This window comes from Nothobranchius furzeri, chromosome 8, assembly GCF_043380555.1.
Source record: "Nothobranchius furzeri strain GRZ-AD chromosome 8, NfurGRZ-RIMD1, whole genome shotgun sequence".
NCBI lineage: Eukaryota > Metazoa > Chordata > Actinopteri > Cyprinodontiformes > Nothobranchiidae > Nothobranchius > Nothobranchius furzeri.
In genome coordinates this window covers 59,925,421-59,949,896 of record NC_091748.1, presented here as the reverse complement: position 1 = coordinate 59,949,896, position 24,476 = coordinate 59,925,421, and the positions used below count along the sequence as shown (strand labels likewise).

General features: G+C 40.6%; 1 protein-coding gene across 3 annotated transcripts in view; it reads left to right on the top strand.

Moving 5' to 3' along the window:
- The window catches only part of negr1 (neuronal growth regulator 1), a 255,629-nt gene that overhangs the window by 114,593 nt on the left and 116,560 nt on the right, over positions 1-24,476 (top strand). For all 3 annotated transcript variants that reach the window (XM_070554179.1, XM_015970609.3, XM_015970610.3), the window contains exon 3: positions 10,343-10,468. In XM_070554179.1, the coding sequence (XP_070410280.1) occupies positions 10,343-10,468 (126 nt within the window). The remainder of the gene's footprint in view (positions 1-10,342; positions 10,469-24,476) is intronic.

Here is a 24,476-nt window from a genome sequence, read left to right as displayed (position 1 = left end):
GACATTTGTATGATTCAGCTCTCAAAGATCACCGTGATCAACATGTTGTTAATAATTCTTGGAGAGAAATAGCTCGCATTGTCAGAAAAGATGAGGACGCTGTTAAAAAATGCTGGAATGCCATATCGTAAACAGTAATTTCTACTTCTACTATGGTGTAGTGTTGGATGCATGCCGTAGAGCTCCATGCTGTCCCGTTCAGTTTGGGAGAATATTGGCTCACCGCAGAGACAAGCCACATGAACCATAAACGCTGCAAGTTGTGAAGCGCATTTCTTCCACGAGCCGCATCACCAAGCAGAAAGTAAATGCGTCAAGCTTTAGGAGTGGCTCGAGTTTGGTTCCCAAAACGTGTGTCAACCCCACTGCTGTTTTGGGGGAAAAAATAAGTCTAGCCACTGTCCTAAACAATAAGGAAGGTCTTAAACACACACACACACACACACACACACACACACACACACACACACACACACACACACACACACACACACACACACACACACACACACAGAGAGAGAGAGAGAGAGAGAGAGAGAGAGAGAGAGAGAGAGGAAAATTGTGAGCTCTCACAAATTTAAAGAGAAATTGGAAACTGTTCAGAATGATGTTAGCAGTTTATCACCAACAGCTGCAGCCCAGTCAGAAACTCGCTTAAAGCATTATTTTGTTTTTCATTATTACACTATTTTTAAATCAAATTGTAATTTGTTATAGTTACAAACTTAATGTGTCTCCACCAGGTTCCTGTGTGGAAGTCTTATGTGAAAACGATCACACTTAACCTCATCCTCTTCCAGTATCCATCACCATTATCCTCACTATAATGTTACCAGATCTCTTGCTGTGTTGAAATTATTTTATGCTGTTTTCGAGCAATAGGAATAATGAGTAAGATGATGCAGTCCTGCAGAAAAACTTAACACTGAACTATATTTTCTGCAGTAGCTGATTTGCTGTATAAGTTTCTGTTTGCCAAACAGAAACCCCTTTGAATCCTCAGTATGAAGTATCAAAGCTCATAATGTGTTTCTACTAACCTTAGATACAAAATATCATCTTATTAAGACTTTAAATGTGTGGAACACTTGTTTAATCATTACATTTGCAGTGGTCTCTATAGTAGGAACGAATGCCTTGTTAGTCGTTTTTGAGGGATAAAAAACACTGGTGCACCATTTTCAGGAACTAGAAGTGAGCCACATCACAGCAGAGCTTCAGACGGCAGGTTTTGGAGTCTTATTCCCTGATATTTGGACATGTCACCCCAAATTTGATAACAGTAAAGCGACTCTACCACTGCCTTGCGGCATCTGGAGGAGTTCTGCTGTGTGGTGGAGCTGCTGATGCTAACAGTTAGCTTCTACTAGTCATGACATCTGCTGATTCCTGGATAAGCCAACATCAGTCTTCCTCATCACAAGTCAAGATGGGTGAGTTCATGAACGTTCAGTGACAGTTTGACATAGATCTGTCAGGCTTTTCTAATCCTAGAGTTTCTATTTTCTATCAGAAGCTGATGCAGGAGATAGGTGTAGGAGACTATTGTCATGTCCAGCCTGCATGTTAAACTCACAGTGAACGATTATAATCAGAAATATGATTTTAAAACTGTTTTTTCAGTGTTTCACGCCTTGTAGTGTGGTGTTCATTTTCCTTAAATTTTAACCACCAGATGCAAAAATCCTGTTTCTTGTCTGTGTGTTTGCTGTTAACAATGACTTTTTAATTATCTTTTGTCTTCCAACATGAAAATAGTCTTGGCTAGATAAACACTTTCTATTATAAATTTCAAAAAAAAAAAAAGCTACACCATCTCCATTCATTCAGCCAGGTCTTTTTTTCTGGACTGCGGTATTCATAAAATAAAAGAATAAATAAATAGTGCCACAGATCTAAACTGAAAAATAGAGGACTTCTCATATAAAGCACTGGAAAGGTCTCAGTCCCTGCCAAAGGGAGATAGGATCAGTAGACAGCCAACATTTTCAATTTTGTCCTATCAGACACCGAGGAGATGTGTCAACACCAGGGTCCTACAGCGAGTAAACACAGGACTCTGACAACCAATAACCTAGATTCAACATCACCCTCGGCCCTCTTCCACTGCAGGTCCTTCACGCTAATCTAATTTAGACTCAGATCTGTTGATCAAAAATGACTCCTATCCCCCTGTTAAAACAGGAAACGTCAGAATGATTTCAGGCAGCTCCTGATGGCATGCGGCACCATTTGGGAAATGGTTTGTTTGGTTGAACCTCAGAGGTTCCAGCTATGAAATGTTTGAGTTAATGTCTCAGATTTTAAGGAGCCTTTTACTCTAAATTTTATTAGAGCACCAAGAGTTGTTAAGGTTACAGACTCGTATATTTTGTGATTATGAAACGTTTTTACTGATACAAAATGCTATATAGATTTAAAGCAATCATTCAGTAATATTTAAAAAAAATGATGGTTAAGTCATATTTAACGATATTTCATAGTCAAAGTTAAGAGAGCAGATTAAACTTATACATAGATCCTGTATGAGAACAGGAAATAAACAGGAGTATAGATGGAAAAAAATCAAAATTCTGTAAACGTTTTATAGTTTTTGTCTAATTCTTCTCAATGACTGAAGCCTAATTTATACTTCTCCGTCTGCGCCGTGACGGACACATGCCACGCCATTGTGTGTCACCACAATAACCCTCTGACGAGCTTGCGGAGGAAGATGGAGGCATGCCCCAAGTTTTAACTATCCATCCAAAGAGACAGAGACCGCAAGCTTGTGATTGGTCAGGACACTGCTTCCTGTTTTCATTCGTCAACAGCACTGTCTGCCGCTTCAAAAAATAAAGAGATTTTTAGCAGCAGAAACGGAACTGATTGAAGAACGCATCTTGGAAAAAGTCTGAAAATATGAACATTCATCCACCCGTCACTGAAGGAGTGCAAAGATATGTAGCAAGTGTTTTTTTCCGTGGACAGAAAAGATGAGAAATGTGGGTTTAGAGGCGCTGATCGCACAAAGACGTGGAGGGGAATGAGGGTCAAATTAGTCCTTGTTAAAAGACTCCGAAATACAAACACAATAGTAGATGCACTATCGTGGACCAGATACATGTCTGCAATGATGACATGATACCTCAGAATAGCGCTACGCCCTCTGCTGTTCTGGCGGGGAATTGCTTTACAACAATCCCCACCTGACGGAAAAGTCTGAAAGCAAAACGTCTCTGTCAATGTGTCTCTCCCTCGCGAATTAGGTTTGATTTGTGTACGTAAACTATTGCTTTGACACTTAACCCGTTACATTCCCTCATTGTTGACCATTTTAAAAGTAAAAAGAAATTAGTTTAAGTTTTCCTTTGTGTGTTTTTAAGCAGGCATCAGGCAGAACCTGAGAGTAGAATAGTTGGACCCAGAAGACTGAGAATCCATTACTGTAGAGCACAGTCCACTGCAGAAAAGCTCCCTCTGAGATTCAAATCTTGCAGATTAAAATAGTGGCTCATAAGCCTGTATGTGTGTGTGTGTGTGTGCACCATCATGCGCATGCCCCCGCATGTGTGCTCGGTGAAATGTGTTTAAATGCTTTTGTGGGTGGCCGCTTGTGTCTCTGTGTTTTCAGCAGCCTAAATACCGAAGCTTTTAACATCAAAGCTCCGAGAGGATTTAAGTGGCTTAAAACTTGCCAATTATGATTGTAAGTGATGTCCAGCAGGGATTGCTGATGAGCTGCCTTCAGCAAAAAGAGACATATTCTCAAACTGTTTTTTCTTTTCTTTTTAGTAGGTTTAAAAACACCTGAAATATTGCCAGAAATATGTGTGAATCCATTTCTGAATAGGTCAAGTTTTTATTAGTAGCTTCTTGAGAGGCTTGATAGTCACTCAGATTAAGTAGAGGAATGGAGTAATCGCTATTAATGATTTGTTCGGTTATCTGATTATTATGAGAATGCAGTTTCACCAGCAGAGTCTGTGCCTCAGCAATGTGAGATATTTGTGTGGATCATCAAGAGGAACGGAGAGAGGCAGCTCTTGCTCTCACCTTGGGAGATCTGCCTCTGGTACATGGCAAAAAATGTAACGGTAAATGGTGGAATGGATGTGAAGCAGAATTTTGAAGTTAGTATAGAAACTGTTCCGAGCTGTAGTTGAACTCCTCTTGGCCTCTCAGCAGGAACAAACGGCAACAGGACTGGTTCAAAGCTACATATAATGTAGATAACAACATGTTGTAGAATGCTCAAATTTTTTATTTCATTTATTTAACCTTTATTCATCCAAATGAGTCAACTGAGAACTCATTCTCATTTACAACGACAATCTGGCCAAGAGGCAGCAGCAACAGAGTCATAGTTAGGTTTACATAAAAGAAAAACAGATAGGATAAAAACATGCAAGATAAAAATAAGATAAAACCATTGGACATAAGGACTGTTCTTATTTACAATATGTATAAGCAATCAAAACAGACTTAAAACAGTCTTTAAGTAATCAGAAACAGACACATTCATCAGATTGCAATGAATTATTAAAGGTAGATAATGGAATGCAAGGTTTCCCCCAGAAAAGTAGTTAAGCCTGGAGGATTCGGCCGTAGGGAGGTGGGGGTGAGGGGGTGGGGGACGGTCGCTCTGTCCCGCAGCGCTCCTCCGTGAGAGCGGGGGGTGGGGGATTTGCACATGTTCCGCTGCTGTTTCTCACCAGTATCAGCTGATGGAGGGCTCTAATTTCATTGCACCGTTCATGTCAGCAAACACGGTAGGTTTGAGGAGGGGGCGGGGCATGATGCTTAGCCTGGCGGGTGGCCAAGCAAAGCCTGGAGCCCCGCCAGGCTTATAAAGCGCTGGGGGAAACCTTGGAATGTAGGTAGTGAGCTTTAATGATTTTTGCAATTCATTCCAGACGTTGGGAACAGCAAACAGGAATGAGGAGTGGCCAAAGGAAGTGCAAGCTCTGGGAATAACCATAGAAATTAAGTTACTGGAACGTAAATTGTGGTGGTTGTTGGAAGTGATGAACAATGAGCAAAGATTGAGTACAGATCACAATGATGAGTAGTGAAAGGGGCACCAATGATGAAACGGATTGCTGAGTGATAAGTGACATTGAGTTTATGAAGACGTTTTTTTTGGAAGCAGTCCTATTATTGATGCCATCGTAATCTAAGATGGGAAGGATTGTCATTTTGACCAAGGTTTGCTTTGCAGAACGAGTAAAGGATGACCTGTTGCAGTATAGAAACCCAATTATTGACTTGATTTAAGAAAGTAATGAATTCATGTGAATGTCAAATGAAAGTGCGCTGTCAAGCCAGATACCCAAATATATATAAGAACTGACAAGTTGTAGTTCTGTACCATCCAGGGAAACAATATTAGGGTGGAAAGTTGATTACAATAAGTTATGGTTGAAGATCATGAACTTTGTTTTACTTGTGTTTAAATGAAGATGAAGGTTGGAGAAGGCATGTTGAAGATGATTAAAGTTGTGCTGCAAGGAGGACAAAGCTGTGTTCAAAGAAGAACTGCATGAGCATAAAATGGTGTCATCTGCATATAAATGTATGAGAACTGTCAACAGCATGAACAATGTTATTAATATAGATTTTAAATAAGGTTGGGCCCAGTATCGACCCTTGAGGAGCGCCCATAGACAGAGGTAGAGGAGCAGATTGGTAACCCTCTGTTCTCACTGTTTGTGTATGACCTAAGATATAACTTCTGAACCATGCCACAGATGTCTGAGAACATCCTTTATGTTTGAGCCTGCTAAGTAAGATGTTATGATCCACAGAGTCAAAAGCTTTAGCCAAGTCATCAAACACAGCCACACAATATTCCTAATTGTCAATGGTTTGCACTTGTAAGTATAGGAATGAAACAAAAGTACTTCCTTTATGAAAATAAAACAACCCAAAACACTGAGAAATACTTAATGCACCTCAATGTTCCAAAATATGCAAAAAGTACATTTTAGTATGCTCACACAGTGTTGCTTTGTCTAACATACCATAAGGGAAAATTAGGGCTCACATAAAGCTTATATAATGTTCCTCAGACTGTTATCCTCTACTGTACTGTAAGGGGTGTGTGTAGCAGAGGAAGTTCCTGCCCCGTAACCAGAGGGTTGCAGGTCTGCGCCCCTCAGCCTGTCACAGTTGTTGTGTCCTTGAGATTGTCCCTTCACCCCTCCTTTCCTGCTGGTTGTGGCCGAAGGGAGCAGTGGTGTGGCAGCCTCACTGCTGATGTGCCCCAAGGCAGCTGCACTACATTGTAGCTTAATGTCACGTTGGTCGTTACTCTGATTGGTCTCAGCACTGTTCAGTTGCAAGCAGAGACAGTTTGAAAAACAACCACAGATTCCATCTATGTGACTGAAATCTGTTTTTTATGTTTTTTATGAATAAAATTCATAAAGTAACAATCCCAGTGTCCCCTCCCTTCTATGTTTTTATCTACCGATTAAGAACCATTCCTCATCCATCCATCCATCCATCCATCCATCCATCCATCCATCCATCCATCCATCCATCATCCATCCATCCATCCATCCATCCATTTTCATTTGCTCTTCTGGAGTCGGGTCATGGGGGCAGTAGCCTAATGGGCCATTCCCATCTGTACAGGGTCATCCCGGGCCTGGTAGCCCCAGTCGGCCCCAGCCTGGCCCGCTTGATTCCACACAGCCTTGCCTTAAGTCCATGTGGGCTGATTCTGCGCACCAATCAGAGGCTTGCTCTTATGGAAGGTGTGAATTTGTTGTCAGCATTGGGTGTGTTGGCTCTGGTCGGCCTAAAGCAGACCCCCTCAAGAAGAGGGCTGAGAATGAGCCTTGGTTGGCCCGGAAAAATACCAGGCCACCCAGATATGTAAACAACTTACGCTACCCGGCCCGAACCGACCCGGTACAGATGGGAATGGCCCATAAGTCAAAAGGCCCAGACTTCCCTCTCCCTAGCCACTTGGGCCAGCTCCTCCGGGGAAATCCCAAGGTGTTCCACGGCCAGGTGAGAGACATAGTCCCTCCAATGTGTCCTGGGTCTACCTTTAGGTCTCCTCCCGGTTGGACGTGCCCAGAAAACCTCACCAGGGAGGCATCCAGGAGGCATCCTGACCAGATGCCCGAGGCACCTCAACTGGCTCCTCTCGATGTGGAGGAGCAGCGAATCTACTCCGAGCCCCTTCCGGACTACCGAACTTCTCACCCTATCACTAAGGGAGAGCCCAGCCACTCTGCAGAGAAAAATCATTTTGGACGCTTGTATCCGCAATCTCGTTCTTTCGGTCACTACCCAAAGCTCATGGCCACAGGTGAGGGTAGGAACGTAGATCGACCAGTAAATTGAGAGCTTTGCCTTCTGACTCAGCTCTCTCGTCACCACGACAGACCAGTACAACGCCCGCATCACTGCAGATGCAGCACCATTCCGCCTATCGATCTCACGCTCCAGTTTTCCTTCACTAGTGCACAAGACCCCAAGATACTTAAACTCCTCCACTTGGGCCAGGACCTCATCCCTGATCTAGAGAAGGCATTCTATCCTTTTCCGGATCAAGACCATGGTCTCAGATTTAGAGGAGCTTATTCTCATCCCAGCTGCTTCACACTCTGCAGCAAACTGCTCCAGCGAAAGCTGAAGATCACGTTCTGATGAAGCCAACAGGATCACATCATCTGCAAAAAGCAGAGACCTGATCCTCAGGCCACCAAAACGGATGCCCTCAACACCTTGGCTGCGCCTAGAAATGCTGTCCATTAAGGTTATGAACAGAATCAGTGACAAAGGGCAGCCTTGGCGGAGTCCAACTCTCACTGGGAGCCAGCAATGCGGACCAAGCTCGGATAACGGTCATACAGGAACCTAACAGCCCATATCAGAGGGCCTGGTACCCCATACTCACGGAGTACCCCCCCCCCCCCCCACCACCACACACACACACACACACACACACACACACACACACACACAGAGCCCCCCGAGGGACGCAGTTAAACACCTTCTCCGAATCCACAAAACACATGTGGATTGGTTTGGCAAATTCCCACGCACCCTCCAGGATCCCCCTAAGGGTATAGAGCTGGTCCAGTGTTCCACGGCCAGGACGAGAACCACATTGCTCGTCCTGAATCTGAATCTTGAGTCCTTTATTAAAAAAATAATAATGCATTTCCTTCTTCTTCTTTAACTATGATTTCCATAGAGTTGAATATGTTGTGTTGTTCATTGCTCTGACTGGTCATTTTGCAGTCTAATTGCATTGAAACAGTTTTAAAGACAACTGTACGTTCTATACCACAACCATCTCTGTCTATGGGTCATGGACAGACTATATATTTCTCGGTACATTTATGGGATGGCTTGCCAGGCTACTTTTCTCCTACATGTAGTATAACCTATTGCTGGGTTTCACTCACGTGATTCTGCAGTCTCGCAAAACTCTAATGGGGGCAGGAAGTGTTTTGCTCCATTACAAACCACCGTGCGATGGATGAAAACAATTTTTCTAAAGCTTTAAATGAGCTGTCACAGACGCAATATTGTGAAGAAAAAAAAACCTTCCTTTAGGTTATGATGAGTCGTAACCATTTGTCTTTATCCCAATTTGTGCAATTATAAAAACCTTAGACCGCACAGAATTTCATTTTAACACCCGTCACCAAACTAAATAGGGTTTTGTGCAGTGCCGGCTACTTCCATACTCCCATCTGCATTTGGTGATGTGGATGCAACGTCATGTGAAACCCAGCAATAGCCTGTCAAAGTCTCTGCTGTTTGTTTGTTTGGGGCAGTAATCTACAACTACCATTGGTGTGTTTGAATTCATATTATATTTCAATCTCAAAATGACAAGTGATAAAGAATCCATCTTGGCAGTGGTAACAAATAACTTTTTAATACAATTTGGAAAATGTGTGTAAAATGTGTGCTTTTGTTCTCTTTCAAACGAGTGTTGTATAAGTCTTTGTCCTGATTCAAAGAGTCATTGGTTAGCCCTTGGTGACTCACAAATGATCAAGACCTCAGCCCTGCTGTGACCCTGGTGTGTGTTCAGAGCCAGCAGTAAAATATTGTTAAGCCTCAGTTAATGAATGCGTTAACACAATAATGCATTAACATGTTCAGATATTGCGTGAACACTTGATGGTAGAAAATAGTTCCTTAATGGTCCCCTTCCTGAATAGCAAACCCCCCCCCCCCCCCCCCCCCCCTAACTACATTAGACTGTAAATTCAGTTACATTATAGCTACTTTACTCTCACACACATCCTCTTTCAGGTAATAACATTCAGTTGGAATTTGATAAGCTCGCCTTTCTTTGGAAGGACCAACTTAATTCAGAATTTTCCATGATGGGTGTTCAGTTCAATCCTCAACCCCTTTAAATAGATAGTGGGATTTTATCTCAGTCACAGCTATCACGTAACTTCACGTCATTGTGTGTTTGTGTGTGTGTGTGTGTGTGTGTGTGTGTGTGTGTGTGTGTGTGTGTGTGTGTGTGTGTGGTGGTGATGGTGGGGGGGTTTGGTGTCATACATATCTCTCACAGCTTTTGCCATCAGTGACTGCAATCACATAGAGTACAAACATTAGCATCTTAGTTCTTGAACATGTTCAACTGACTATGCTTTTAAAATATGTTTTATTGTACTGTGGATGTGGAACAGTAAAGTTAAAAAAATGCCTTGTCAGGAAAACCAGCGTGTTTTACTTTCATTAGAGGAAAGTAAGTGTTTTCTATGGTTAATTAAAGGCTACTCAGGTTGTTGTCTGTGTTTAACCCTCTCAGGCTCAAAATAGGTTTTGATAAAAGGACGAACAACAAAGTCCTTCAGGGGTACTTCTGAGTAAAAAAAAATGCTTATTAAATTGTATGTGGAGTAACCAGGTAGGTAGGTTTTAATGTTGCAAATCTGCAACGCCTGCCTCCAGAGGGTTAAACCAGAAGAAGACCCCTAGAGGTGTCATGTTACACAGAATACAGTTCTTTTATCTTCCTTTACTTTAAGACACATTTCCAAGCCTCTACTCTCTGTAAGTTGGTGTTGCTGTACGTATTTTAGCTGTGCAGGCTTTTCTAACATTTGTCCTGACTGAACATGTTACCAGAGCAGCTGATTACAAGTGATTGGCCAAGGGAAAATCAAACTTTTCCCTACAGAGAAAATTTACCAAGTTGTTATTGTCAGACCCAATCAGAGTGTGCGTGTAGTGCTACATGTGTGATTTTAATGTACAGGAAAGCAAATTGAGGGATTTGATTAATGAAAAACACACATATGACAGAGTGCCTGAATGAAAAGTTTCAGTTTTAAATGCTAATCTTGTTCTTTTTTTATTTGTTTTCTAGTTCCTCCCAAGATATATGACATTTCCTCTGACATCACGGTAAACGAGGGCAGCAACGTGTCGCTCATCTGCACAGCCAGCGGGAAACCTGAGCCAAGCATTTCCTGGAGGCATATAACCCCATTAGGTGAGTTCACTTCACCAATAACATGCTGAGTGAATGGATAGGAGGTTAAATGGATGGATGGATGGATGGATGGATGGATGGATGGATGGATGGATGGATGGATGGATGGATGGATGGATGGATGGATGGATGGATGGATGGATGGATGGATGGATGGATGGATGGATGGATGGATGGATGGATGGATGGATGGATGGATGGATGGATGGATGGATGGATGGATGGATGGATGGATGAGGAATGGTTCTTAATCGGTAGATAAAAACATAGAAGGGAGGGGACACTGGGATTGTTACTTTATGAATTTTATTCATAAAAAAGTGGATTTTGTTCAGTAAAGCTCACAGTTATTGAAATAGTTCAGCAGATTCATAAAAGTATTCACCAACTTTTCTAAAGGTATTCCATATGTGATGAATTTGTTATTGTAAGCGACTAAATGAAACATTGTGATGAGTTCAGAAGGTAACACTCATCAGTTATGCTATTCTGTCCACCTCTGCGTTGACAGAGCTGTCTTTTGGTGTTCCTTACAAATGATGTCTTTATTATTATTATTATTAATATCAGTGGGCACAGACACCTAATTAAATTCTTTAAACCCCCTGAATCCTTTGAAAACTCTTTCCAAAGCGTTTAACTGTTACCGCAGAGCCCCCACCCAGCCACTCCTGGTCCTCCCTCATTTTCATATTAATGGATTAGAGCATGCAGTGCTTATCTGATAGATGTGAGGGTGAATGCATTTATCTTGTGGTTGTCAAATCCTCCTCTCTGGTGCGCTAGCCCTGATTACTTTAGGGGAGTTTTCAAAAGATGATCAAAAGAGCCATCCTCGCAATCCAAGTGGCAGTCGCTCATTCCACTTTGAAGTGTCCACACTTTGAAGTATGCCAGGGAAGGAAATTATATAAAAGGGCCCACAACTTAGTGTAATGACAGAGTGTCTCCTGGCACATCAGACAAGAAGCTATTTGCCATGGGATCTTTGACTCAGTCGAAATAAAGGTGATTTGTCCGAAAGACATAGTACAACTAGAAAGTTGTAATAGGCTAATTACCCATCAATGGAATTCCATTAACTCACTGGGATATGCAGGATATTACACTCCAGTCAGCTTTCAGGCAGCTCATAAATGCAGTCCCAACACACAGAAATGTTTTGGGTGGTTTTAAACGATCCATCAAATAATGGCAGACCTTCAGTGGACTAGAAAGGAACCATAAATGGGGGATTTAATTGCTAATGGATACACAAGGTCTATATATTTTGGTAATTACTAGCAGAATGTAAACAGAGCCAACTGCAATTCTGTGAAGTCATTTAAAAAACACTACTTCTGTCTGACTAAACTATTATATCACGTTTTTGAAAGTAAATCAAACTTTTATAAATGTATCTACCCATTCATTCACCTATCCATACACCCCTCCATCCAGCCTGCCAACAATAAGGCTGGACAAAAGTTGTCATTTTAAATCCAACCGTTCACTACCAATGACGGTTAAAGTCGTCATTTGCATTTTTTTTACTGTGTGGGCATCGGAACAAGCTCCCACACCGTGAGAACAAATATCCCAGCTCTAAAGCCGATCTTCATCCGCGAACGTCACACGTCACGTGACCAGGAAGCAGAAAATCCATGTGTTAGGAGATCGTTTTTGGCCGCTGCAGTAAAAAAATGCCAATCACAATTTGACAACGGATTATGAAAGAACGGATAAAGCTCGAAATGCACGGATTCTTCCTGATGTAAGAGGTGAGTCTACTCTTTGTTCTGTTAGTTTTGGCGTTGACATCATCATAGAACGCAACGTTCTATGTCTCCTAAAAAAACAGTAAAAATGCTGAAAAACGCTAGCAGCGAAGGGCCTTACTGATCAGGAAATGGCTGGCAGTGAATGAGTTTAATAGCATCTGTAGTAATACTTTCAGAGACGATGTATAGTTCTTACTGAAATATCCAACAAAATGTGGTTGAAAATGAATTAAATGATGTCCAGTTGTGAAAAAATTACATCAGCGGCCTCGTAAAATATTGCCTTCAAAATCGGGTCTAAAATACATGGGAGTGGGTCTAAGTCTCTGGGCGATGCCATATTAGACCTCATGTTTCCTTCTACGGGAGCCTGTGAGGACACATTTACTGATTTGTAACAAACGGTTACAAAACTTTCACCACTCCTAAATGTTGTTGTTACCTCTTTGCTCGTTACCAGTGATTAAAGGAAGTCTGATGTGCTTGCCATTTTGCTGGAGGCTGAAGGTTCTGACGAAGTACTCATTTGAAAATCGCGCACCCAGGGATTTTTGACCCTAATTCCCCTCGGTTGGTAACTTGCTGTCAACGTGCCCAACAGATGACCCTAGGAATCTTTGTTTTAGCAGATTGTCAACATCTTCCAAACCTTCATCACTTATATCACCCACATTCATTGTCAAAGCTTAGAAACACTTGGCTATGTGTAAATTATGTTTCTGAAGGCAACAGCAATTTTCTAGGCATGGGCTACCATCACTCGAGTCCCCATGGTGATTGTTTGTGCTGAAATGTTGTTGAAGTATGTGTTGCATTGCTCTGTGATACATATATGACATGGGAAATCAGTCTGCTTGTTAGCAGTTCTTTCCCCCAAGGCAGCTGGTTTTAGGGCATTTATTCAGTACAATAAAGTATAACTTCAGTTAAATAAAAACTAGCTTTGTAAAATACTAGCTTTACTGTTTCAAAGACTCAACAAAAAGCATTATCAAAAATAATAATTATTTTCTGTATGACCTCTAAGAGCAAAGAAATAAACCATAAACGGAAATAATTGACAAAAAGAGAAGTTTGAAAAAGACAAAAAATAAATGAAAAAATAAAAATCATAGTTCCACATTTTCAGAATGTTGTAAATGCATGTTTTGCCCTTTATGGCAGCTTCTTTACCCAACAATGCTGCTACTCGGATAACAAATGTGTCCAATAAACACGGCCCATTTACTATATTGTACTCCCAACACAGACATTTGCTCTTACTTGGGTTTAGTGGACATTGAAGCTTTACTTGGATTGAGGTTAAGCAGGCATGATGGTTGTAAAGTGACATGTTTCCTCTGCAGGTTTGATGTTTTTTGGGTCTCACTCTCCTCAGCAGTCAACCATTTTGGAATGGGGGGCAGGGATTTGAATTTTTTTATTTATTTATTTATTTTTTTTTTGCGCTGTAGATAGTTCTGCTGCGGCAGTCAGTGAAGTTTGACAGAATGATAAATTGCCCTGACTGACTGTCAAGTTTCTTTTCCCACTCTGACTGTTTTGTGTTTGCATTTTTTCACTCTCTCCATGCTGCCAACCAGCAAACAGCCAGCTAATAATAAACCTTGTGCATCCAGTGAAGTGGGGCCATAAACTGTTTATGGAGACAATAATTTGGCATAGTATCTGTGCATAAAAAGTGCATGCTTGTTCTGCAATTACAGAAAGGCAAACTGATGAGAGAACTTGGGATATTATGTCGACACTGAATAAGCAGTGAAACCAGCTAATGTCCCCTTTTTAATTGAATAAAAATGGCTGTTATGTCCAACAATTTATTATTTAGTCATGTAGTTTGTGCTTGACAGTAAAGTCCTCAAATGTTTTAGCAGTTTGGATTCTGCGTGAATATAGTGTAAAGTTTCAGATGGGTCAAATCCAGATGCACCAATTCAACATTTTGTTCTAATCAGACATCGCAAGTGGCTTTAGGCTTTAGGGATTTGGTCTGTTTGGAAGTTTTGTCCCATTCTCCAGTTAAAAATCACTTTCCCTGCAGCCATTGCTTTAGAATTTGTCTTTAAAACATTTTCTGAATTGAGATGTGTAACTAAAACACTCACTTTCATGGAAAAAAGGACATTAGACAATATAAATAAAATCCCAGAAGCCTCTCTGTCACTTCATTCCCTGAAATCTCTACTTCCCTGAAAAGCACAGTTCCAAGTGTGACACGTCAGTCTGTCAGGGCTAGATCCAAGGAGTGGAGTCTAGTGTTGTCTCCTCTCCGCTCGTCCTCAGGTCACAGACAGGGGTGGTGAAATAGCCTTCAGCATGGTCTATTTCAATCTGGCTTGGTCGTGTGCATGGCAGGAGAAATTGCTTTGATAAGCTTTTTCCGTTGAGATTTAAATTCATAGGATGGAGGTGTGACCTTTGAAAAGGCTGACTAGAATACTAGATTACCTTTTTTTTTTACCTGAAAAGACTCAGGTGGGACAAGTTTTCTTTTAAAAACATTTTTGCTTTAGATTTATCAACACTATATGTTTCGTTGCATTTTTATTAGTCCAAGAGTCATGTCGTCCTCAAAAAATCAGGACATGTACAATCTTATTCACTGACACCTCGTGCTGTATCTTAATTCTGGATCCTACAGAACCTGTTCCAGAACTAAGTAATAACAGCAAATGCACCGCCTGGTTGGAGCTCTACGAGTTTCCTAGGAAATGGGATGATAAATTATGCAAACTTGACTTTATATAAGGCTGCATAGGTTGAGTGTCTCCTGCCTTGTCGCTCTTGAATTTGGCAGTTATTAACACAGAAATGAAGCAAGTTTTCTGCCGTCTGCTCACCAGGGATCTCTCACTTAGTGCTAGGTTCATATTCACATATTTTGCACTGTACTGTTATGCATTTCGAAAGAAGACACTCAAGCATCCTTTCAAAGGATGGAGGTAAAAGATAAGAAGTAGAAAAGAGATGAGTGGATGGGAGTGAAATGGTAAAGTGGGCTGTGCTTTTTTTTTTACATTTCGAACATTAAAGGCTTGGGTAACACCTTCAGTCAATGGAAAAGGCATTTCAACCTAAAGAGGTGCTTTTAGGCATGGGTCATCATGTCTGCACACGATGAAAATTAAGATCAAATCAAATGTATTCAGAAGCAGTTGGCAGCCAAATATGAACTCTTGTAGGCAGTAGCTTTGAAACATGTTTTAGTGTTCTGTTAAAGAAAAAGGCTGTAATAGAAGCACTGGACCCAACCTAGTTTGCATCATGGACCAGTTTTATATAAGACTGCATTACCCACGAACCAGTAAGGGGTGGGGCTAATCACACATAAAATATAATATGTAACATTTCGTTATTACAGAGATTATATAAATCTAATTGTTCTGCACTCTACTTCTATCATTGTCACACTGTTTTTTAAGTAAACATCCTCCTGATCCAACAGGGAAGGCAACTGGACTTCTCTTATCTCTTGAGCCATTTTTACAAAGCAATGCCGTCAATTTGCCACAAACCTGAAGTGGCATCATGGAGCCTTAGGCCGTTTAGAAGTGGTCAGACCGTCGCAGTAATGTTGTGCAATTGCGTCCTTTCCACAAAAGATACGCGATGGTGGCATAAAGGCCGTATGGCAGCGGTATCTGCACTTTTTGTGATTAAAGCCAAGCTCATTAAGTTTTTTTAGCAAGTTTGGTGGTGGTGGTGGTGGTGGTGGGGGGGGTTGGGTTCTAAGTCCCCACCTATGTCAAAAGCAAAACGCTTCATTGATTCATTCACAGTTTTATTTTTACCTTGAAAACGACTTGGGACTGTTGCATTATTCAATGTAACAATGACAACTGTAAATATTTAGATATTTGTGTGTTTCCTATAATCGTCCTATAATAATCTATAAGTTGTGTGAGTAGAGAGAGTTTACTATACCTCAACAATATTAAATATTAAAAGTAATGGACACAACAAGGACTAAAAGAAAGGCTGTCTTGTGAAACAACCTGAGAAGGTTAGTCATTATTCCACTGTCAACCAAACACACTTATTACCTTTGTGACACATTTCTTACTGCAGCTTTCTTCATCTGTTCTTTAAGTCTGGCCTCTTTTCACATCTAAAGGGCATCATAGCCTCAGATATGAAGTAGGCCAGTGACATCATCTGAATTAGCCTCATCTACACTTGCTCTTGGTAGTTTGTAAGCTACATTTGTTTCATTTATGTATTTATATGTAGCACACTTTTTCTCATTATTATTAATATTATTGTTATTATTATTATTATTATTATTATTATTATTATTATTATTATTATTAGTAGTAGTAGTAGTAGTAGTAGTAGTAGTAGTAGTAGCAGGAGGTATGGACAATATAGCTGCATCAATATCGGTATCGACCTAAAAATGTCATATTGGTGCATCACTAATTATTATTATTATGATCATGATGATGATTATTGTTATTATTATTGTTATTATTATTATTATTATTATTATTATTATTATTATTAGTAGTAGTAGTAGTAGTAGTAGTAGTAGTAGTCATAGTAGTGGTAGTAGTAGTAGTAGTGGTAGTAGTAGTAGTAGTGGTAGTATTAGTGGTTGGTCATTTAAAACTCATCCTGGTAAAATGTCATTGTCAAGTATCTAACAAACTTATTTAGTATGGGAAATTTGAGGAGTTAAAGAAATGTAGAGAAAACTTTAAGGAGCCATATCAGGGTAAATCCATTTTGGAGCTTTTTACCATGTGAAATTGTCATTTCCATGAGGTTTGCAGAGTAAATGAACTAAAATGCTGCTTGGAAATGACCAAATTCTAAGATCTTTAGAGACACAAAATATTTTGCAGAAAATAATCAATAAAGTTTGAATATAAGTAAATTACTGTGGAACTGGTGGCAGCACATGGCAAAACAAGATGAAAGGCAGATGCTCTAACCATTGGCCTGCCAAGGCCAATACAACAGCAGACTTGCCGTAGTTGTGTTTTATCAGAGCAGACGTGGGCGGAGCTTCACTGAAACAGTTTTAATTTTAGCTATCAATTCAGGCTGATGGAAATAACTCGTATTTAAGATAAATGACATCTCAATAGTGCCAAGGGTAATATGTATTTTGTCATACACTGTACCTACCTTTGCTTTCAAAGGTTTAACGTAGCATGATATGAACCAGTAACCCCACTCACAAGTATCATGAAGCTCCATTATGGTTTCTTGAACCCTGATACCCAAATAAAAACCACATTTTCTTGTTTTGAAGAATGGCTTCCTTTTTTCACAGATTTTGCAGAACATTTCAAAATAGCCTAAAATGTTTTTTGCCCAAAGTGTTAGGGTAAATAAAAAAGCACAGAGAGTAACAGTAAGGCTAGTCTACAGGTTGCAAAGGTGAATGCACATTCAATCAGAGATGACTTAAGGCTCTTTTGGCCCAGCTCCTCTCTCTGGATTCTACCAACCTTACAATTGACAGCCAAGGAGCAAGGTAGGATTTATGTATCAAGCCAAGCCCTCCACACTGTGTGATTTTTACCCCTACATCTGGCCCACACCTTGAGTTGAGGCCAGAAGGCAGCAGTGTACAATGTGGCAGCGTGGACTGTTCTCCATTTTCAAGAGTTAAAAGGAAACATTGATGTAGAAAATGCTTATCGATGCTGTAATGAAATTTCAGCAAAGCCTGCCCTATCTGTTTACTGCAGCCCTGAAGGAAGTGTACCCTCAGCTTCCCTGCACAATGTGGGAAATTGCTTACTGCAACATCACTTAGTGCGTCATTGGCACTGAATTCAGAATTAACCTTACTACAGTTTCTTTAATTTGCTGGGAGTGACATCTCCCTCAGGTGAGAGGGGTCCCTGTCAGTAAATCAGATAGCTCCTAGCTTTTCACATTACTTACATCCACATTTTTTTATTACTGAGCACGATATTATGACTTTTGTTTACTGTAATGTCAAGGTTGAGTATGGGATAGATAATGCTTTTCAAGCTACTTATCAAGGATGAGGTTCATGTTTAATGGCTTTTATGACCTTTGTAAAGCCCCCTTGCTGCTGCAATCAATAGGAATACTATTTGCAGTACGAGCAGCATGATGCAACCTGATCCTGCATAGAAATGACATATGGGCATTTATATAGAAGAAGAAGAAGAAGAAGAAGAAGAAGAAGAAGAAGAAGAAGAAGAAGAAGAAGAAGAAGAGCTCTTTTCTATAGCGCCTCTCAAGATAAAAATCACGAGGCACTTCACAAAAACATAAAATGTAAAATATTAAAAATAATTTAGAAAATGATTAAAAACATATTTACAATGAGTAGAAAATAGACAATTGTGATCAAAAAGTGGAGAGAGAGAGAGAGAGAGACAGAGAGAGAGAGAGAGAGAGAGAGAGAGAGAGAGAGAGAGAGAGAGAGAGAGAGAGAGAGAATAGGAAAGAGGGAAATCCGTGGATCCTGAGGAAGGTGGAATAGGTGGGGAGAGTAGAACAAGCAAAGGGTTCTGAAGGTCACACAAAGACCAGCTTGAACAGGTGAGTTTTCAGCTGCTTTTTAAAGCATATAGAGCATGGCTGTATATTTCTTTCTTTGCCTTTTATACATGGTGGGTAAATTTTGTTACGGAAATGTATTTTACTTCAAATTTTATGTTATTTGTATTACTTTGGGGGTAGTTATTCAAAGCAAAATCTTAATTGGTTACATTTCAAGCTTAGTCATGGGGTGGGTGTTATTTAACGCCTGCAGACATTACATCTATCTATCTATCTATCTATCTATCTATCTATCTATCTATCTATCTATCTATCTATCTATCTATCTATCTATCTATCTATCTATCTATCTATCTATCTATCTATCTATCTATCTATCTATCTATCATCTATTATCTATCATCTATCTATCTATCTATCTATCTATCTATCTATCTATCTATCTATCTATCTATCTATCTATCTATCTATCTATCTATCTATCTATCTATCTATCATCTATCTATCTATCTATCTATCTATCTATCTATCTATCTATCTATCTATCTATCTATCTATCTATCTATCTATCTATCTATCTATCTATCTATCTATCTATCTATCTATCATCGTCATCATCATCATCATCATCATCTGTCTGTCTGTCTGTCTATGTGATCTGTATTTGTGTAACTTTTAGGGATGCGTGATACATTGAAAGTGGTCAGTTTTGGTCACATATCAGCATCGGTCCGATAAGTAAAGCTGGGCTGATATTTCTATCTTGTCCATTTATGCATTTGTTGATGTACCTTTACAGCAATAACTTCAAATATTCCTAAACAAGCATGTTACTTGGAGTGCTGTTATTTGTCTTTATTAAAACATGCGTTTATTGTTTGCTTAATTTTATTTTAACACAGACTTTCTTTCAGAACTTTCAAATCTGATCATTTCTTGTCTTATAGAAATCTTATTTTGTGTGATATACATTCAAGACGATTCAAAAACAGAACCATTCACAACATAAACCCAAAAATACAAATAATAATCAGTTTCCAAATCAATGATGTTTGGTTATCTGTTGAAGGATCATTAACCTTTCCTTTTTTGTTTCTGGTGGGAGTCCCCAGACCTTCACAGTTGTAGAACAACTAATGCCAAATGGCTTACTAGCACTGAGGCATTATTAATTTCATTGATTGTATCTCTGCTCGTCTTCTCATGCTCAGACAATCGCTCTTCCATGTTAATTAGGCCACAGTTAAGCTGCTTTGATGTTTGGGCATAATTTATGCTTACGCATAGGCTGACTTTAGGTCTCTCTCCTTGTAAACAATTCACACTTGTGCTCCTTCTCTAAGTTTTCTCTGCATCTTTTCTCTGCTCTCTGTGCCTTCACTGTTCAGTGAACACTCTCTGTGCTCAATTTCAAACGAGTTAGCCAAAGGCACCAGGAAAACAGAAAACTAATCAAGCAGAGATGCTGTTTTATACCATGTGGCCAATCAAGCACAAGTTACCCATTTTGCACCAATTTTCTACTTGTGAAAGCTACATCTGTTACAAATATTAGATAACAAGCCTCAAATGTCTAGGGTTCATTTCTGATATTTTGGCCATGCACGCACGTAGCTAGGTTTTTGTAAAACTGAATATCCTGCCCCACCTATATAGCAAAAACAATTGGGTCCACACCATCTTGCCTTCAGCAAAAAATGAGAAATCCCGTGCATTGTGAAGCACATTCATAGACATCCTAAGCCTGTAGGTGGCGACTTCACAACATTTTCTGATCCATAAGTAATAATAAACCTCATAGATCTAATCATGTCAATCTGCAGCAACATACAGAGCTGCATCCGCATCAATGGCAGACACTGACTGGTTTTCCATTGGCATTCTTGCTAGAAACCACTCTAGCGGCACCATCTGTTGCACGACAAAGTTCCATATTTACAACTCCGCCGTAATCTCCATTCTACTCTACGGCACGGAGACCTGGCCCTTAAAACAGGGCCTTTGGCTGTAAGAATATATGGCTTTGATATCAGGGTTTTGAGAACCAAGAGGAACTCCAACCGTGTGCCAGCCAGGAGCATCGTGCCTGGCAGCGCAACGCCACACCCACTGGCTCGTCCATGTTTTGCGCCTTCCTTTTGACCATCAAACCAGAGCCAATCTGCAGTTTGACCCAAAGTCCGCCCGCTGGAGACGACCATGAGGTAAACCTTTCACTCGATCCATTGGCGTTGTAGTGGCTGACATTCAACAATTCTGAGTTGCTGTGGCGAATGCAGAACAGTTGGCACAAGACCACCAGCAATGGAAACAACTGGTTCACCTGGCAGGCTCAATGCGCTGGAACAACACCCCGACTCCTTGCAGGAGCTGTGATGATGATGATGATGATGATGATGATGATGATGATGGTGGATGGATCTATTCATAAAAAAATTGGAAATTTTAATTAATGAATATACATTTAACTATAATCAAATCTAATCGTATCAGTGCAGCTAGACACCCTCATGCTAAAAAGTTATGTATAAACTAAATTCAATTCAATTCAATTCAAAAATACTTTATTAATCCCAGAGGGAAATTGATTAAACAAAACTGTTTTAGCTTAATTTACTTCTGGAAACAGTTCATCTCATGTACCTGTTTTAGATTTTATTTGGATTGTCATTTTTCTTCAAATTTTCCCTTAGCTTTGAGTTTCTCATCTCTATGAGTACATTGCTGCAAGTTCCTCATTTTCACTTTTGTGTACTACGTTTTTTTTTTCCTTAGGTCTTGGTTCCTGCTAGATAAACAGTGGGTATGGAAAGTTTTCAGACCCCTGCCAATTTTTCACTCTGTTATATTGCAGCCATTTGCTTTTCCTCATTAATGTACACACAGCACCCCATATTGATAGACCAACAGAGGGTTTTAGATATTTCTGTAGGAATTTGGTTATATTCTTCTTCCGGCACTTCTGCTTTTGCTCCCTTATCTTTTTTTTCCCAAGGCTCTTTGTCCTGTCTGCCCACAGAGCTCTTCTCTGCATTTCTTCTGAAAAACCCTATTTTTTAGAATGGATTTAATTAATTGGTCATTCAACGCGATTGACAAGATTTTTTCTACAATAAGAATGGAGGAGGGGGCTCCCACTTGCCCGCAAGGGACACACGCAGCGGGATATATGCTCGATTCCTGGAGGGATTGGAAGATCGTATGCCTCTCTCAGTTGTCCATTGAGGATGTCGAAGATGTGTGGATATTTGGCCTGATGATCACTGGATTTCTTCTGATTGGAGTGGGAGGATATCTGGTTTTCTGGAAGTTTGGGAAGGCGGGAGCGATTGGAGGGCGACCCGCACCCACGGAAAGCACCGTCCGTGTGGAGACCTCACAGACTGGGACGTTACTCGAGGTGAATCGTAAGCTGGTCAATGTTCTAGCTGCGATACCGGTATTAGTGCGCAAAATGGATGTCATCTAGGAGAGGGTCACTGGACGGTGTGGAGATGTTTAAAACCTGAATTGGCTTCACTGGAGGACTTGAATGATCAGTTACAGACTTCAAGGCAGAGAGAAAAAATATCTCTGCCTGACCCAAACAAAATCTTGTTATTCGAATCTGACGCCATAGCAGCCTTGTGAATGCCAACAACAAACCCCCACGAAGGAATGCAGACAGATGCTGTGAAAACCCGACCTACCCCTCCGCCTTCGGATTGGTGGACTTCAGCCTGGCGAGGTCATCAACCTGCAGGTGTCAGTGTGCTCCGCGCTCCTCCCAAGATCTCCCTCCCACCTGTGGCTACAGTGGCTGAGCGCCATAGGGCTGCTCTCGCTGGGGAAACACGATCCCAGCTTGTTGCAAATGACCACAGTACCAATTCTTCTGTACTGAAACAATTGCCCCTCGGGGATGATTAAAGTTTTTTATTTATTTTTTGAATTCGAATTTGAATGTTTTATGATTGCTTTTTTGTCTTTGCCTCGCTGGTATTCTAAAATAGCATTTCACTTCTCTACATATAAAAGACACTAATTGTGTTGCCTTTTAGCTCACCTAAAAGAAACAAGCTCTTTGGGCTCACATACTATCTCCTATTTTGTTTTATTGTAGACAACATTGTGTTCTGGCTCCTGTCTGGGAGTCGTTGAAGTCTTGCAGCATGCAACCAGTCAGGGTCAATTTAATAAAAAGAAAAAAAAAACGATTACATTATAAAGAAGTTGTGTTTGCCGGTGTGGTGGTACTTCCTGTAAGGAGTCTCCCACAGCAAACTCTGTTTATGAGCTAATGATAAAAAACGAAAAAAGAAACAGAAAAAAAATCTTATCACTTGTTTGAGTTGGAACCATTGGATTATATATAACATGGATGAACCCTCTGCACTGTCACCAGGCCCCCATAATTCTGCTATGAAATTGAAGCCAACAAGGAAGTGGAAAAAAAAAAAAGCTGGTCCACCCTCATCATCTAGGGGCTAGAACCAGAAGTGAGCAAATCCTCATTGACTCCCATGTTAAAAATTCAAATTCAAAAATACTTTATTAATACCAGAGGGAAATTCAATTGTTTCAGTACACATAATTCCAAGATCAGACATGCATACATAGACACATGACAAGAATTCGTGACTGTGGTCATTCGCAACACGAGTCGCGCTACCGTTATAGATCGAGAGGGTTTATATGAGGATAGGGTCAGGGGAAGGGGAAAAAAAGGCACTTCAGAGTCTGTGTTCAGACGATACACAACATAAGTATCCACTAGGTGGGGAGGTAGGGTTGGGACTGTCCTCACTTCAGTGCATGCAGCCACAAGAGTAGCGCTCATCACCTCCGTTTGGACATGGGAGGGAGATAATGGGTTAGCGAGCACATTGAATCCTAGATACAGTTCCACGGCCTTCACCGGTCACGGTCCCGCCCAGGCTGGGATAGGGAGAAAGGGTTTACATAGCGACAGCAGTATTCTGCATTTCTTCTGACGGGGGGAGTTTTCACTTCAGTCTCACAGGCTTCAAGGGCACCAGATTCAGATAACAAGAATTGTTTAGTTCTGTTGGCCTTCGACCCATCCAGGTCCAATAATGGCATTATCAAACTATTCCAATCCTTGCTGATCTGTACACTCTCTGATTGAATCAACCTTCTGTGCCAGAGCCTGAATCTCAGCCAAAGTTCCAAGCTTACTACTCATCTCGACAAGTATATGAGTTTGTGAGTTTACAGCACGATGCATTCCATCCCTGAGCTCCGGGATTAAGCCAATATTCCTCGAATGCTCGTTAATTTTCTGGTATGCCAGGTAACCCGCTCAGGCCAAACAGCAGGAATCCCAACACCAAAACGACAAATATCAAAACATCTTCAGAATCCTCTACAGACAGTTGATACAGGCAGAACAAGTTCCACTGTTTCCAGGAGTCCATGATATACCCAGCTAGCTTTGTCCCAGAGGGGCATCCAGGAGCCCCTTCTCCCGTTCTCATCGTTGAAAAGATTTTGTCAATCTCATTGAGAGACCAACTGACCAGATCCATGTTTAATAATTTCCACTTTCCAGAAAAAATGCAGAGAAGTGCAGTACACAGGCAGACAGGACAGAGAGCCTTGGGAGGAGCAGGGGGGGAGAGGAGAAAAAAGCATCTGTACTCTCCAATAGCCGGAAGAAGAAGAATGCCAATGCCAATTTTACCAATTGTTCAAAAACCATTTTATGTTTAATAGATCTAGTTTACACTCAGGACAACTCTGAGGAGAGATAACTCTTC